Genomic DNA, 13,502 nt, shown 5'->3' with positions numbered 1-13,502 from the left:
TAGTTTGATGGTCACAGTACGTTACAGTATACAACTTCTCTTTGTATTTTCTGTTTATTAGGTTTAAGAGGAATAAAAGCCTTAGAAACAAACAACATTCAGGTATCAATTTCCATCCTAAAACACACCGGAGTTTATTAGAAAGATTTAGACATTACAATAGTGCTTGTTTATTGTTTTTAATTTAGCACAAGACTTATTTAAAAATGTGATGCAGTGTAGTCAATTCTCTATGAAATTATGAGTAAATTAACTGTAAATAAAGGTTACAGACATAAACTTGTGTCTGTGGCTTTCCTCAAACTTTTTATAAGCCATTAACAATTACAGGTGAATGAAATGACAAAGGAAAGACATAAAATAAACTTGGAATAAAAACAAAGTGTGCACAGCTTCAAACAAGGCATTCCTGTGCATAAGTAGCCATATTATTACATTTTCCTGATTGAACAGTCATATGTGGCAAAGACTAGCTGCAAAATGGAGTGCAAAACACCTGAGGTTTTTCCGTGGTGACATATCAATTTACCCCTGTGGACAGGAAAACAATAAAATATCTTTGCTTTCATCAGGTAGGAGTGGATATCTTTGCGGTATTGGCAGCGTGAAAAATAACCAATCCTTTGACTGCAGAACATGAAAGCAGACCAGGAAGAATGCATCTCTGGCCATTTGGTCCCCCCCAGCAGTGTGGCCCCTCATTTCTTGGCTTGCTTGGTGACCATGTTGCGGGGGGGAGTCACAGGACGGCTGCCGTTGGGCTTTTTCTTCTCAGCTGGTTTTAAAATCTGCAGGAGAAGCACAACGCAGAAACCTTTTCAGAAAGTAACTCTGCAAATCACCATTTCAATACTACTCCCAGAGTTCCCTAGGTTCAGCACACACATGGGCTTGATTAACAGCGCTAAGATCCTCCTCCTAGCTCTGATTGGTTATTTCTAGTTGGAACTGTGAGAAGGCAGAGAAGATTGATTTTTTTCATAGATTATTTGTCTCATTCAGTACTGTCATGGCATTGACAGTTTCAACAAATGTGTAAAAAACAATTAAAAAAATTTACATACTGCAGCTTTACTGAGGCGACAACAATAAGATTCTATTAATTTTTTTTCAGTTTATGCAAACATGAATCAAATACGTTAAATATGTGATACAATACAGTGTGTGACTAATGAGACAAAAACCATCCAATTTCACATAAAACATTATGACGTCACAGTTCAATGTTTGACGGCCATATTGGATTTTGATTGGTATCCTGACTTCAAAATGCCATCCTGTTTATTTTTCCCTCCCAACAAGGAATTCTGATTGAAGTAGGATGGAGCACAGCTCAATGTCAGTAAATATTATGAATCCATTTTTTTGTTGTTGTTCATATGAACACGCTTTTACTGCTGAAGTCCGAAAGGAGAGAGAAAAAAAAAAGTCATTTGGCTTTGATGGTTTATGCAGAAAATAGCCGGATACCTGAAAGGAGCACATGAGAGTCTCATCAACGCTCATCATGGCACCGGCGTTGTCGAACTCCCCGCAATAATTCGGCGCCGAGAACAATGTGACGAGTTGCCTCTTTGCGAAGAATTCGTAGCCATCCTCAACAACCTGCAAGAAAATAAAAAATAAATAACGGTAAATTTTTTTTTTTCCTGTAAGAAAAATCACTATATGAGGTCTAAGGTGGCAATGAGCCCAAAGTAAAACAACATTAACACAAGCTGCGTCTCCATTACAAATGTGCACAAAACTTTGTCCATATTCCGCCAATTGTGTTCTGACGCTAATGTCAAAAGAACACAATTTCACAATTGCGTTGTTTCCATTAAATAAGAAACACAATTAAAATCACACGTGAATACGTTTATTCACGTGACAAGTTATTAAAAATCCTGCCGCGCCATCATCCTCCAACTACTTCCTGTTGTCTTCTTCATGGTTTGCATCAGTGGCAGCAGCTCGTTGATCATGTGACTCGCGTGATGTGAAAAAAGTGTTTGCATTGCAGTTTTGCGAAATAAACCAATTTCGATATAAAAAAAAAATCCACCTCATCAAAAATGTTTTTTTTTTAATTATCGTGTTTCTGTTCAGCAAATTTATTTTGAAAATGTTAAGTTCTGCAATTATACGGTTAATAGAAACACAGCTACTGTTTATTTACGGCAAGTCATTTAGCCATGTGACATTCACCAACATTAAGCATTATTGCATGTCTTGCTAATATCATGCAGCTCTAGTAAATTATGAATAGTTATTTATTGACTTCTATCTTTAGATGGTGACCAACAAAAACCTTGTTTTTTTTTGGGGGGGGGGGATTTCGTTTTTTGAGGTTTTCCTGAAACCTACACATTTCAGTATTTTTAATTGATGTTATTTTAAAACCAAGAAAGAAAAAAAAACATTTTGCTGTACTGGGCACAAACGTTAACATACAAAAAAATAGGAAAAAGGTATACGAAAACAAAACGACTGGGAACACGACGTCAGTCTGTGCAGTAAGCCTGCCAACTCCCTGCGCTAGATGCGATGTCCTTGTACAAATGCGCTCTCGTTTCTGTTTGCTAAAGACTTGGGACGCTGGAGTTACCTGGTGGGCGCGGCAGATCAGATCCAGGTCATGCTTGTGCAGGAACTTGGCTACCACTTCGGAGCCGAAGGTAAAGGAGACGCCCCTGTCGTTCTCCCCCCAGCCCAAAACGTCCTTGTCCGGGTCGGACCACAGCAAGTCGCACAGCAGGCCCTGGTCGGGCACGTCAGTGGGACGCATGATGCGTCTGATCTGCTCCATGGACTGAAGGTCGGGTGACAGTCCTTGATGCAAAAACAAGGCACCGATACCAATAAACAAACAAATACAGGGGACACGACCTGTTACATGTGGGTCAGTCCAAACGGAACGACAAACTGCAGAGGAAGCGTTTGACAAAGACAAATAAGAGCAGCACACGTCAAAGACGCATCAAGTTTTCTAATAAGCCACAGTTGTGAAAATAATACACACAAAAAAACATAACACTGTGTACAGAGAACTAGTGAAAACAAGAACCTACCTCCATGGCAGCAAAAGATCTTCTCGTCCACAATCGCAGCAATAGGGAGGCAGTTAAAACAATCTGTGAAGGTCTTCCAGAGCTTGATGTTGTACCTTCGTTTACCTAAATTATGACAACAACAAAGGATGCTTTAATTTGTCATTGTGTGATAAACATACACTAGAGAAATAGCCAGAGGCGGAAACCTACCAGATGTTTCCTTGGGTTCGGACTAAACTATGACGACAGGTTGAACACAGAAAAATCCGATTTTTTCCCCCATGCTTATTAAATGCATCAAAACTAATTTCTCCCACTAGTTTCAATCACAACCTATTCAACAAATGGCCTATTTTTTCATTTCAGTTAGAAAAAAAGAAGTAAATCAAAATAAAAAACAGGGACAGACAATGAAACGCCTTCATTGTCTGCTGGTACTTGTGGCACATTTTCTCTTTTATGGGTTATAATCGTTCTGCGATGGACTGGCGACCTGTCCAGGGTGACCCCGCCTTTCGCTCGTTGACAGCTGGAGATAGGCACCAGCACCCCTGCCGACCCAATGGGATAAGGGTGTAAGAAGATGGATGGATTGGTCTGTAAAAGCCAGATTAGTGCACCTCTTTCATGTAGCTAAAATATAAGAGATGCTTTTATAGTATGACAAAAAAATGGGAATAATCAAAGTTGTGAAAATGTGTTTTGGCTTCACGTCATCGCAAGCTTTCGTCTTGATTTTTGTTATTAAACCTTATTAAAACCTTTGCATAATTTTGGAGTTTATGTAGTTCTTCAGAACCCAGCGCTCATTTACTTTTTTTCTCCCCTCTATTTTAGATTTCCTCCTTTTGTAATCTTACACGAGTCAGTGTCCTTCAAACAGCCTATACCCTGCCAGAGAAATCGTGTGTCAACGCCTGAATCCTATTTAGCTGCTAAATTCTCTTTGAACACAAAACACATCTCAAATTCGGGTCAACTAAAAAATACTCACACTCATCGTAGAAACCATATATTCTGTTGATTGAAGCACATTCGTGGTTTCCCCTCAGCAGGAAGAAGTTCTCCGGGTATTTGATTTTGTAGGCCAGAAGAAGACAGATTGTTTCAAGAGACTGCTTCCCCCTGTCCACATAGTCACCCAGGAACAGGTAGTTGCTCTCTGGAGGGAAGCCCCCATACTCAAAAAGCCTCAGGAGGTCATAGTATTGCCCATGGATGTCACCTGCCAGACAGAGGTGTGTGGGGGAGGGATTACTGGATATAATTAATGTTTTGGCCTCTGAATCGTATTCTGCCCTGTGATTTCGTAGCCGTTTTAAGATTCAGAATTAGCGACACACAATTTTCGCTCACCACAAATTTTGAGGGGGGCCTCAAGCTCCAACAGAATGGGTTGACTGAGAAAGATCTCCCTGGACTTCAGGCACAGTCCACGGATCTCGTTCTCCTGCAGTTGCACATTCTTGCCAGGCTTTGCTCCTCGGACTGCAACAAACAACCATAAGCAAAGGTGACAACTTAGCACACTGGCTGCCAAGTCAGCAACACCTAGCGCAGAATCTGGATGGGCAGGTTGGGTGGAACAGGAGAGCAGCAACCCGTGTACCCAAACGTAAGGAAGAATTCATAGTAGTATTTATAAAGAGTGGCTAATTTTAAGAATTAACGTAAAAGAAAAGCAGGTATAACATTAGTCTGTTTGTCAGACTAATGTTATTTTAGCGACATTGAAACTAACTGGGGGTAAAGTTCGCAAATTGAGCATAAATCACTTTATGGCACCTCATAAAGATGGGTACTGTGCATTCTTCTTTGCGAACAGTAACTCAATACAGACAATACGCTTAGCGGCCGCTGACAATCTAATCAGGTCACACATCTAAGGGTGACAGAAAGTGACGTTACACCGGTATGCGCAATGTCTGTGTAGAGGAACAGTGTGGTTTTCTTTACCTTTGGGAATACTGAGATAACTAATCATTAAACACGTTTAGTGATAACCTGTGGTTATCCCCTAGGAGGAATAAATGCAAGGAAATGATAACTAAAGATGAGAAAATGAAGCTAGCTTTCCATTTACATCTGTTATTGTCACAACAGCATCGAAATTGCCATTGTATTTTATTTGAGATCGTACTTACCTTCTAAAAGACGTTGAATAATACTGTCTATGTTGAGCTTGTCAACATCAGCCATTTTCTGTTTCTATATAAAAAAAAATCGATTCGGTAAGATCTCGGCGTTAGTACACTTGCGAAAGCTAGCTCGCTAGCTACCCTAGCATTAGCTACAGCCTATTAGCTTAGCTTAGCTCCGTGAATTTTCCGACTGAGCGTAAAAAGAATGTTACTGAGCCCCAGTTCGGCTTGTAGGCTCGCTGACGATTTTTTTGGTGAAAATTTATCAGCTACCTTACATCCCCGTTTTCATAAAAAAAAAAAAACACGAAACACAGTCACGGCCTTTGTTTTAAAAAACCGGGGCATAAAAAAAAAAACGCCAATCGAACTAGCTGTTAGCTAGCGATGGTGTCTCTGTTTTCGCTCTGCCGCACCTTGAAGAGCTAACCAGCCAAGCTCCTGGGAGGATGGGGCCGCTGCTGCGCCACTGCTGCCCTCTACCGCTCCGGGTGGAGGAAAAAGCATCCGGAGTTACGAACTGGACAACTTGAGACAAATTCTTTTTACATTTTTGAATTTACATCGACTAAAACTGACGTCTCCATTTTTAATTTCCCCTTTTCAAGATGAGAAAATCTTTAGCTTCAAAAGTGCAGTTATACCTAGACTGAGTCTTTTGGGATTTTCAGACATTTACAGTGCCTTGTGAAATCATTTTATACTCCTTGATTTTTTTTCTTCCTCATTTTGTTTTATTTCAAGCAACATTTTAAAAAAATAACCTTCTGCACCACTTTATGTTAGTCTATCACATAAAATCCCTACAAAACAACATTAAATTTTGTGTTTGGGTCAGGACTATTCTTAATGCTTTCTAGTTTATTTATGTGGCCTTTGGAAGAAATGGAGTTTGAAGAAAACCCCAAACTATTAATTTTCAACTGGGATGATAAAAAATCAAACGGATTCCTAAAATGTGTTTATCATGCTCATATTAATGAAAACTTTGACTTGACTCATTGATATTTTCAACAGGAAATTATAGCCATAGGGGGTAAATAGAATAGAATAGAATAGAATAGAAATAGCATTATTATCCCACAGAGGAAATACAGACAGCAGAATCAGATCACATACAAAGTTCCAAAGGTTATATTTCTTTTCCGTGATTCATATGCCAACTATTTTTGGTAGTTCTCATAAGCAACTGAAATAGCAAATATTTTTGCAATTATTCTAGATTCCTCTATTGGAGGAATCACAATCAAAAGCAGTAGCTGAAAAGAAGCTAAAACATAAACGGACCTGTATTCCTTCCAATAGCAAATGTCATAAATAATCATTTCTAGTCCAGACTGCTTCAGACTGCCTAGTTTATTACGTCCTGTCGGCTGCAGACGGGCCTGTATGTAGCTTAATGTTGGGAGTTTGAAAGCTTAAGGAAGAATCCCCTGAACAGACATTTTATTGTCTCTGAAATGAGCTCTGTAAGAACTCAGCTTAAAGCAGCCGGCGGCCACTTCCTGTTTAATGAGCTGAAGCTTCTCATTCTAGCTAATAAACCTTCTGACAGAAACCTTTTAAGGATACATAGCTCAGCCCTCCGTTATATTTAGGAGCTCAAAAGAAGCTTGCAGTGACATTAGGATTCGGGATGCTGCCGGTGGTCCCACTGCCTCTTTTTACTGCCCCACTGTCAGCACGGGATTAAAAGTTAAATGACTACACGCGGCTATAATTAGATACATATCTAATTATAGATTAGATATCATCACTGGCAATGTGTTCCAGCTGCAACAATAGGAGGCCGAACCACACATACGTCTCTAAAACAGGACACAGGGATTTGTGGGGCTGGCATGGTGCATGTCGCAGTTATATTTGGTGTTAGTTGGACCCTCGTGCATGCTTTCTATTCTGTTGTTGTGTTGATGCATATCAAACCCTCCCTCTTTATTCATTCACTTAAAAGATATATATATTTTTTACATGGATGTTGTTCTATAGTCACAATTCATGAATAGGAGTTAAAAATATACATAGGAACAATACAAACACGAACCTTTCAGATGTATTTAAATGCCTATAGGAATACTTATGTGAAATAATGACACAAACACAGACCACACATGATTTTATGTTAAAGACCAACACAGAGAGTTGCACATTTTTAAAGTGGATGGGAAATGATGCACATCAAATATCTGTTTAAATTTAAAAGTGGGAAAATGATGATGTACAGTACAATGCAACCCTTTGTACTCCCATACCTATGAATAAAATCCAGTGTAAGCAGCTTCTTTCTAAAGTAACCTCATGAATAGTCTTTCTGTGCACACAGGGCCGAATTTACAAAATATGTGGGCTCCGGGGTTAGAGTCGGTTTTGGTGCCCTATCAGCTGCAGAACAATTATTTTACTGGTAAAAATTACAATACATAAGTAGATAGGCAGGCAATATGACAGGTGCGGGCGACTTAGTTTTATCACAATATTTTGTAATAATGATAAAAGTGACAATTGCTACTTTTTTTTAGGTAACTGTATGGTTTACACAGGAATCATAGCCCCACAAATAGAGTTCTTGAAAAACTCACCCCTTTGCAATATGCTTCTTTAGGACACTACTCGCATAGAAAAGTGTGATTTGTATGTATCACATTAACTGCATATTATCATATTTTCTCATTTATTGATATTTATGGGTGGTTTCATTGAGAAAACACTGGAGAAAATAGCAAAAATAACAATGCAGACAATATGGACATTTTTTTTAAACATTAATTAGAATTTATAGTGACAATGATAAATCAAAATTCTTATCATGACAAGAAATGTATCGCAATAAATGATAAACAATGTGATAAATGCCCACCCTTAGCACGTGACTGAACTTTAATTAGGACAGTTAGCGAAACCGAGACCAAATTTCTTTTTCAACTTTTTTATTCAGACGATGGTTTGTGTGCCGACGTAACTGGACACCAGCTGGACCCGTGAGGCTGACTCCATCTATTCCTGGTCCTTCTCTTCACCGTGTGTTATGATGTGGACCAGGTTCTTGTAGTCCAGGTTCCCCGCTACATCAGGAGGAAACGCTACAAACATCTGTTCCATCTGTGGACAGAAAATGAGATTCAAAATTTATTTATTTTCTCCTTTAAAGTTCAGTCGAGTTCAAACTGCTCAAAAAGTCACAGGATGATCGTCCGAGGTAGAGCACTGACCTCTTCAGCCGAGAATCTGTCCGCCTGGGTCGTCAACATCTCCGTCACGCTGCGAAAGCGAGCAGGGAAGGTGAGAAAATCAGCCGGCCGCTTCGTCTAAAATGTTGGCTTCATATTAATACTCACTAATCTTTCTTTAGTGTTCCTGTTCCCTCAGGGTCAAAGACTTTGAAAGCATTCAGGATGGTCTCCTCTGGGTCAGCACCTGATGAAAATGTAAATAGTTTTTTTGTTTTAGGATTCAAAAAAAACACAACTTTATTTGCATGAATGATGATGATGATAATGATCCTGGATTACCTTTTAGTTTTTCCCCAAACATGGTGAGAAAGACTGTAAAGTTGACCGGACCCGGAGCCTCCTTCAGCATATCGTCAATCTCTTCCTGTTTGACGTTTAGCCGACCTGAGGGAGGAAGGAGGTCAGAGGTCAGGGTGGAGTGAAGCGTGGGGCTCTGGCTATTTAGTTTGTTTAGTGTGTCATAAAGAAAAAATTATGAGTGTTAATTTTTCAAAATTTTATATTCATCACTTTGTATGAGTAACAAATGTTAGTCATACATTTGTAGATGTCAGCGTTCCAAATGGAATTATTTATTAGCTACATATTTAGTTTACAAACTATATATATTTAGCTAGGAAACTATTTAGCTTGCAAACTATATTTAGTTCCCAAATAAATTGTTAAGTCTGAACTAAATATTTAGTTTTCAAACTATGTGTGGTTCCAAATGAAATATTTATTAGCTAAATATTTAGTTTACAAACTACTGTATATATTTAGCTAGGAAACTATTTAGCTCGCAAACTATATGCAGTTCCCAAATACATTAAGTCTGAACTAATGTACATAGTTTACTGTCAAACTATGTGTGGTTCCAAATGAAATATTTATTTTGCTAACTAAATATTTGGTTTCACACTAAATATTTATTTTCCAGACTTAGTCAGTTCCAAACCAAAAATGTATTTCCCAAACAAAATATTTATTTCTAAACTGAACTTTTAAATTTTCAAATTAAGAATTTGTGTTTCAAACTAAATATTAAGCCTGTGAATTTAATTCTGACATTTATGAATAACATTGTGAAAACATGACTTTGAAAAATGAACTCATGCACTTTATTTCTCTCGATGACAGGTTCAATAACCCTAAATGTTACTGTTATTATTATTTTTTTTAACTCTGTAACTTTACAAAAGGCGCCCCACAACACCCCGTTTTCTCTCACCTAAAGCTGCAAACGTGTCCCTCAGGTCGTTCTTGTCTATGAATCCGTCTCTGTTTTGATCCATGATGGTGAAAGCCTGCAGGGGATTCAAAAACACCCTGCGTGACTCGAGTGGGCACAGCAAGCGGTCCCTGCGGGGTGCAGAGCCCGGGTTCGGGTTTGCTCACCTCTTTGAACTCCTGGATCTGGGCCTGCTCGAACATGGAGAACACGTTGGAGCTCGCTCCATCCGCTCTCTTCTTGGCTTTCTTTGGAGACTGCAGGGTTTCACCACAACACCGAGATTAAACCCAAAACTACCTCCTACTACCAGCAGCAGCAGGTCAGTGGTAAACCTTTCACGCCCGCAACTAAGGTGTGGCTAACAGGCTCAGGCTAGCAAGTTTGGACTTTCGCATTAGCACTCTCGCTAAGCTAGCTAAAGCTGGATATGGTTACAGGCTTAAATTGTCGGCCCAACACAGAAACTTTCTCTACCAAAAGTCTTATCACAGTTCAAGTTGATTCTTTTATTCACTGTAGAGCCAACATAAACACAGCAGCCTCCTGACAGCACACTGTGAAAGAGAACAACCAAATTTAGTTAAATTCTAGCTTAGAGGATCAAAAGTAAAAAAAACGAAACAAAAACATGATTGACTATCCAAATTTACGCTCGCAAACTAATGTGCCTGTTTGCAATTTAAATGTTTTAAATGGTGAAGTTAGTGCCACTTTTTTAAAGGATTAATTATTGCTGACAATCCTACCAAAAGGAGCGTTAACACAGATCCTTCCTCCCAGGATAGACGTCCTAAGCATCCCTGCTCCCAACAAACTCATGTTTACATCTATGCATTGAGGAGATTTCTTATAATTTGAGTATGCTACTTTTAACAACTTTTTCCCCTTACTGTAAAGCCTCTTATTACTTTCGTCCTCTTTTTTTTCTTACCTTAGTTTATGTATTTATCCGTTTGCTTTAAACTTGCTGCTGATAAACCTGAATTTCTCCACAGTGGTAAAGGATATTTCTATCCTATCACTTAACCTTTCACCACTGGACTATATATGTCAATTCTGGGCTATATGAGCAAATTTGCTCATTGCTTTTGGTTTTTGTGTTCCATCCCAGGATTACTAGCAGGCCCCCATCAAGACCTCCCTTTTAAAAACTTTCTAGATTTGCCCCTGCACCAGGTTGCCTTCTTTAACTTGACTCACTGTTGTTTTTTTTGCTGTCAACTGTGCCTTTAAGACAAGCCAAAGATGAGTGAGAGGCCGTAGGGGCACTTCCAGTGGGGCAGACATTTACTTAAGAAGGATTACGGACTCTGTCAGTTGGTCGTGGAAATATTATTTACTGTTTTGTGAGGAAGGAGGTGGCGGGGGTCTAGTGCCCTGCCTGCACTTCCATAGTTCCAGGATCACACGAGGGATTATTCCACAGGGCCTGGACGATGACAGGATGCTACTCTGAGTCCTGTTTGATCAGAAAACCCTCACAGGGAGGGATTATGTTGAGCTATTTACATGACTGCCAAGGAACTGTTAAAAAAAAAAAAAAAACGTTGTGAGGGAATGCAGCGCCATGACATAATTTTGGATTCGCATGCCTTTCGACAGCTGAGGTCTAATGCTTACTGTGGATCAGCTCTGGGGCGCTCGGATATCCCTCAGACAGGACCACTGGCGCCCCAAAATTGTTGCCTTGTCTTTTTTCTTAAGATGGTTAAACATGAAATGATACAGTTTGCTGCTGAGCACCAATTTTGTTGGTCAAAATTGGCGCTTGCCTATTTATCTCTTCTCCTAAGTGTCCTCTCTACAACACTGTAATTGAATTTTGAAGGACATTAAATTCTTGCAGTTAAGTTAATTAAATTTCTGACCGAATATACTAGTTTGATAATGTGTTGATTAAAAATGCTTATTTTTTTTACAGTGTTAAATACTGCTGAACCTTTGATTATAACTGTAAAGAACTGTCATAAGACTTGATAAAGTTTCCACGTCGAAGCAAGAATTAAAATTTATCTTCAGTTTTCAGTGGTTTGGTGATAGAAGTCAAACTCTGGTTTTTAGCCCTGAGCCAGACATTGCTAACGGATGGCAAATTGCCACCTTTGTTATCAGGGGGAAAACTTTATATACCACTTTTTAAAAAATCTTTGGATAAAATGTTTTCAGGAATGCTTCATTCCCTAACCACAACTTATTTTTTTGTTTCTTTTAAACATAAATGACACATTAAAAGAGTAAAATAGCCTTAATTCTTCGAATATGACTTCAGGATTTGAGTATTTTCTTACTTAAGCTTCTACCGATTGTAATCTAGCTACACAAAAAGCATGGCAGTTGTAATACCAACAAATATTTTGGTTAAGTAATTTTTTTATATATCAATGTCTTCTTTTAACACCAGTGTTCTCTCTTTTCAATGTGTTTTCCCATCTTGTCATCTCCCATCTTTTGTCTGTGTCTTCTGGGGTTTTTTTCTTTTCTTTTCCTGTCTCCAAATTCCTCCTGTCTTTTGTTTGAGGTAGCACTGATCTAGCAGATCTGGCCACTTCCCCCAGACAGCCTGCGAAGCGATGCTAACTAAATGTGCATCTACTCACCATGTTGCCTTGTGGCTAGCCGACGACCAAGCGGTGTCCTTGCTGCTCTGTGACGGAGCAGCACACGAAACAATGGATAGATATGCTGACCGCTTTCCCCTCTGATATATAACGGTGCATGCTTATGCACTATAAATACTCCATGCCTTGTTTAGGCAGCGGCGCAGGTAAAGAGGACTATTCTCTCCCTGCCATCGGCCTCCATTGTCTGAGTTCATGAGATTTAGGGATAATAGCCAAACGCACATACCCCCATTACTGAGGCCCCAGAATAACAACAGGACATAGCTCTGGCCTGGGAAGGACAGTTGTGTTTTGTGACTGACAGCTGCACTTGATGGGGTCCATCATCCAGCTGTCTGTCCTGTTAGTGGTCCGCAATGGACCCGGGAGAGGCTCTGCTTCTGAGTAGCCCACTAAACGGAACTGTTAGCTAAAGCTCGCTGAGCCCCAATAACACCAGGTCATAAACAGCATGCTGCACTGTGGGAAACGTTAGCTGGGAACATTATTCACTTTACTATTCGCCTCATTATATGTCATTTCTGCTTTTTAGCTCTTCGTTTTGGACCGGGGGTGTCAATCTCATTTTCATTTTGTGCCACATCAAGATCACAAATGTCCTCAAAGGGCCGGAAAGTATTGATAAAGCAGCCTGTTAACTGAATAAATAGCTGCCTCTGCATCTGATCAGAACTTCTTAAAGTTAAATAATACTCAAGACCGTTTCACATTGATGTAACACAGATAAAAATGGCTTTATTTAATTGATAAAACAATATTTAAAAACATAACTGATAGCTTGAAGGTTCTATGAGTCTCTTTGGACCTGCCACAATGGCTTTTAATAACTTTGCCTAATAATAACGATTAATGTTTAAAATACAGCTGCTAATAACAAATTACTTTGAAGTTTCACGTGAAAAGAACTTTATTAGATTTTTTAAGGGTTTTTTTCCCATCTTTTTCCATCTTAATCCACAAATGTCAACATTACACAAAAAATGTATCTATCTGTTTACAAATACTTAAAAATAAAAAGAAAGAGTAAAAATCACTTGTTCCTTACCAGGTGTAAATCTTCCATGTTTGTAACAGTGAATCATTGAGTTTAAGCTACAAACAACACAGTAGTTCATGAGTAGTTGAGTAGTAGTAGTAGTTCACAGTAGTTGCAAAAATTTTAAGTCTTTTGACATTTTTACCCTGATACAGCCACAAATGTCAGAAACATCTATTGAGGTTTTGTGGGATAGATCAACACAAAATGGAGTGTTATGATGGAA

The 13,502-nt window shown here is 39.0% G+C and overlaps 2 protein-coding genes across 2 annotated transcripts; both read right to left on the bottom strand.

The window, feature by feature from the left end:
- Window positions 1-35: 35 nt before the first annotated feature.
- LOC116729364 (protein phosphatase 1, catalytic subunit, gamma isozyme) lies at window positions 36-5,602 on the bottom strand. The gene is made up of 7 exons (XM_032577842.1): window positions 5,180-5,602; window positions 4,392-4,523; window positions 4,030-4,260; window positions 3,054-3,158; window positions 2,591-2,814; window positions 1,471-1,605; window positions 36-788 (listed from the first exon to the last, which is right to left on the bottom strand). The coding sequence occupies exons 1-7, from the start codon at window positions 5,232-5,234 to the stop codon at window positions 699-701; spliced, it is 972 nt and encodes a 323-aa protein (XP_032433733.1). The 5' UTR covers window positions 5,235-5,602; the 3' UTR covers window positions 36-698.
- A 2,433-nt stretch (window positions 5,603-8,035) lies between these two features.
- Window positions 8,036-12,345, bottom strand: myl2b (myosin, light chain 2b, regulatory, cardiac, slow). Its single transcript, XM_032577848.1, has 7 exons — window positions 12,217-12,345; window positions 9,784-9,873; window positions 9,617-9,692; window positions 8,686-8,790; window positions 8,512-8,590; window positions 8,386-8,434; window positions 8,036-8,275 (listed from the first exon to the last, which is right to left on the bottom strand). Exons 1-7 carry the CDS (start codon window positions 12,217-12,219, stop codon window positions 8,171-8,173), a joined length of 507 nt encoding a protein of 168 aa, XP_032433739.1. The 5' UTR covers window positions 12,220-12,345; the 3' UTR covers window positions 8,036-8,170.
- Between the last annotated feature and the right edge of the window lie 1,157 nt (window positions 12,346-13,502).

Source organism: Xiphophorus hellerii, chromosome 12 (genome assembly GCF_003331165.1).
Source record: "Xiphophorus hellerii strain 12219 chromosome 12, Xiphophorus_hellerii-4.1, whole genome shotgun sequence".
Taxonomy (NCBI): Eukaryota; Metazoa; Chordata; class Actinopteri; order Cyprinodontiformes; family Poeciliidae; genus Xiphophorus; species Xiphophorus hellerii.
Note: the sequence above shows the minus strand (reverse complement) of the source record. Positions and strands in the feature narration are given on the sequence as shown.

Coding starts and splice junctions, on each gene's coding strand:
- LOC116729364 (XM_032577842.1), bottom strand. CDS start 5,234: ATGGCTGATGTTGACAAGCTCAACATAGACAGTATTATTCAACGTCTT. Junction 3,159..4,029: donor ATATGGTTTCTACGATGAGT/GTGAGTATTTTT, acceptor GTCATAATTTAG/GTAAACGAAGGTACAACATC. Junction 2,815..3,053: donor GATCTTTTGCTGCCATGGAG/GTAGGTTCTTGT, acceptor TTTTGCATCAAG/GACTGTCACCCGACCTTCAG.
- myl2b (XM_032577848.1), bottom strand. Junction 9,693..9,783: donor AGATCCAGGAGTTCAAAGAG/GTGAGCAAACCC, acceptor AATCCCCTGCAG/GCTTTCACCATCATGGATCA. Junction 8,791..9,616: donor GGACACGTTTGCAGCTTTAG/GTGAGAGAAAAC, acceptor TTCCTCCCTCAG/GTCGGCTAAACGTCAAACAG.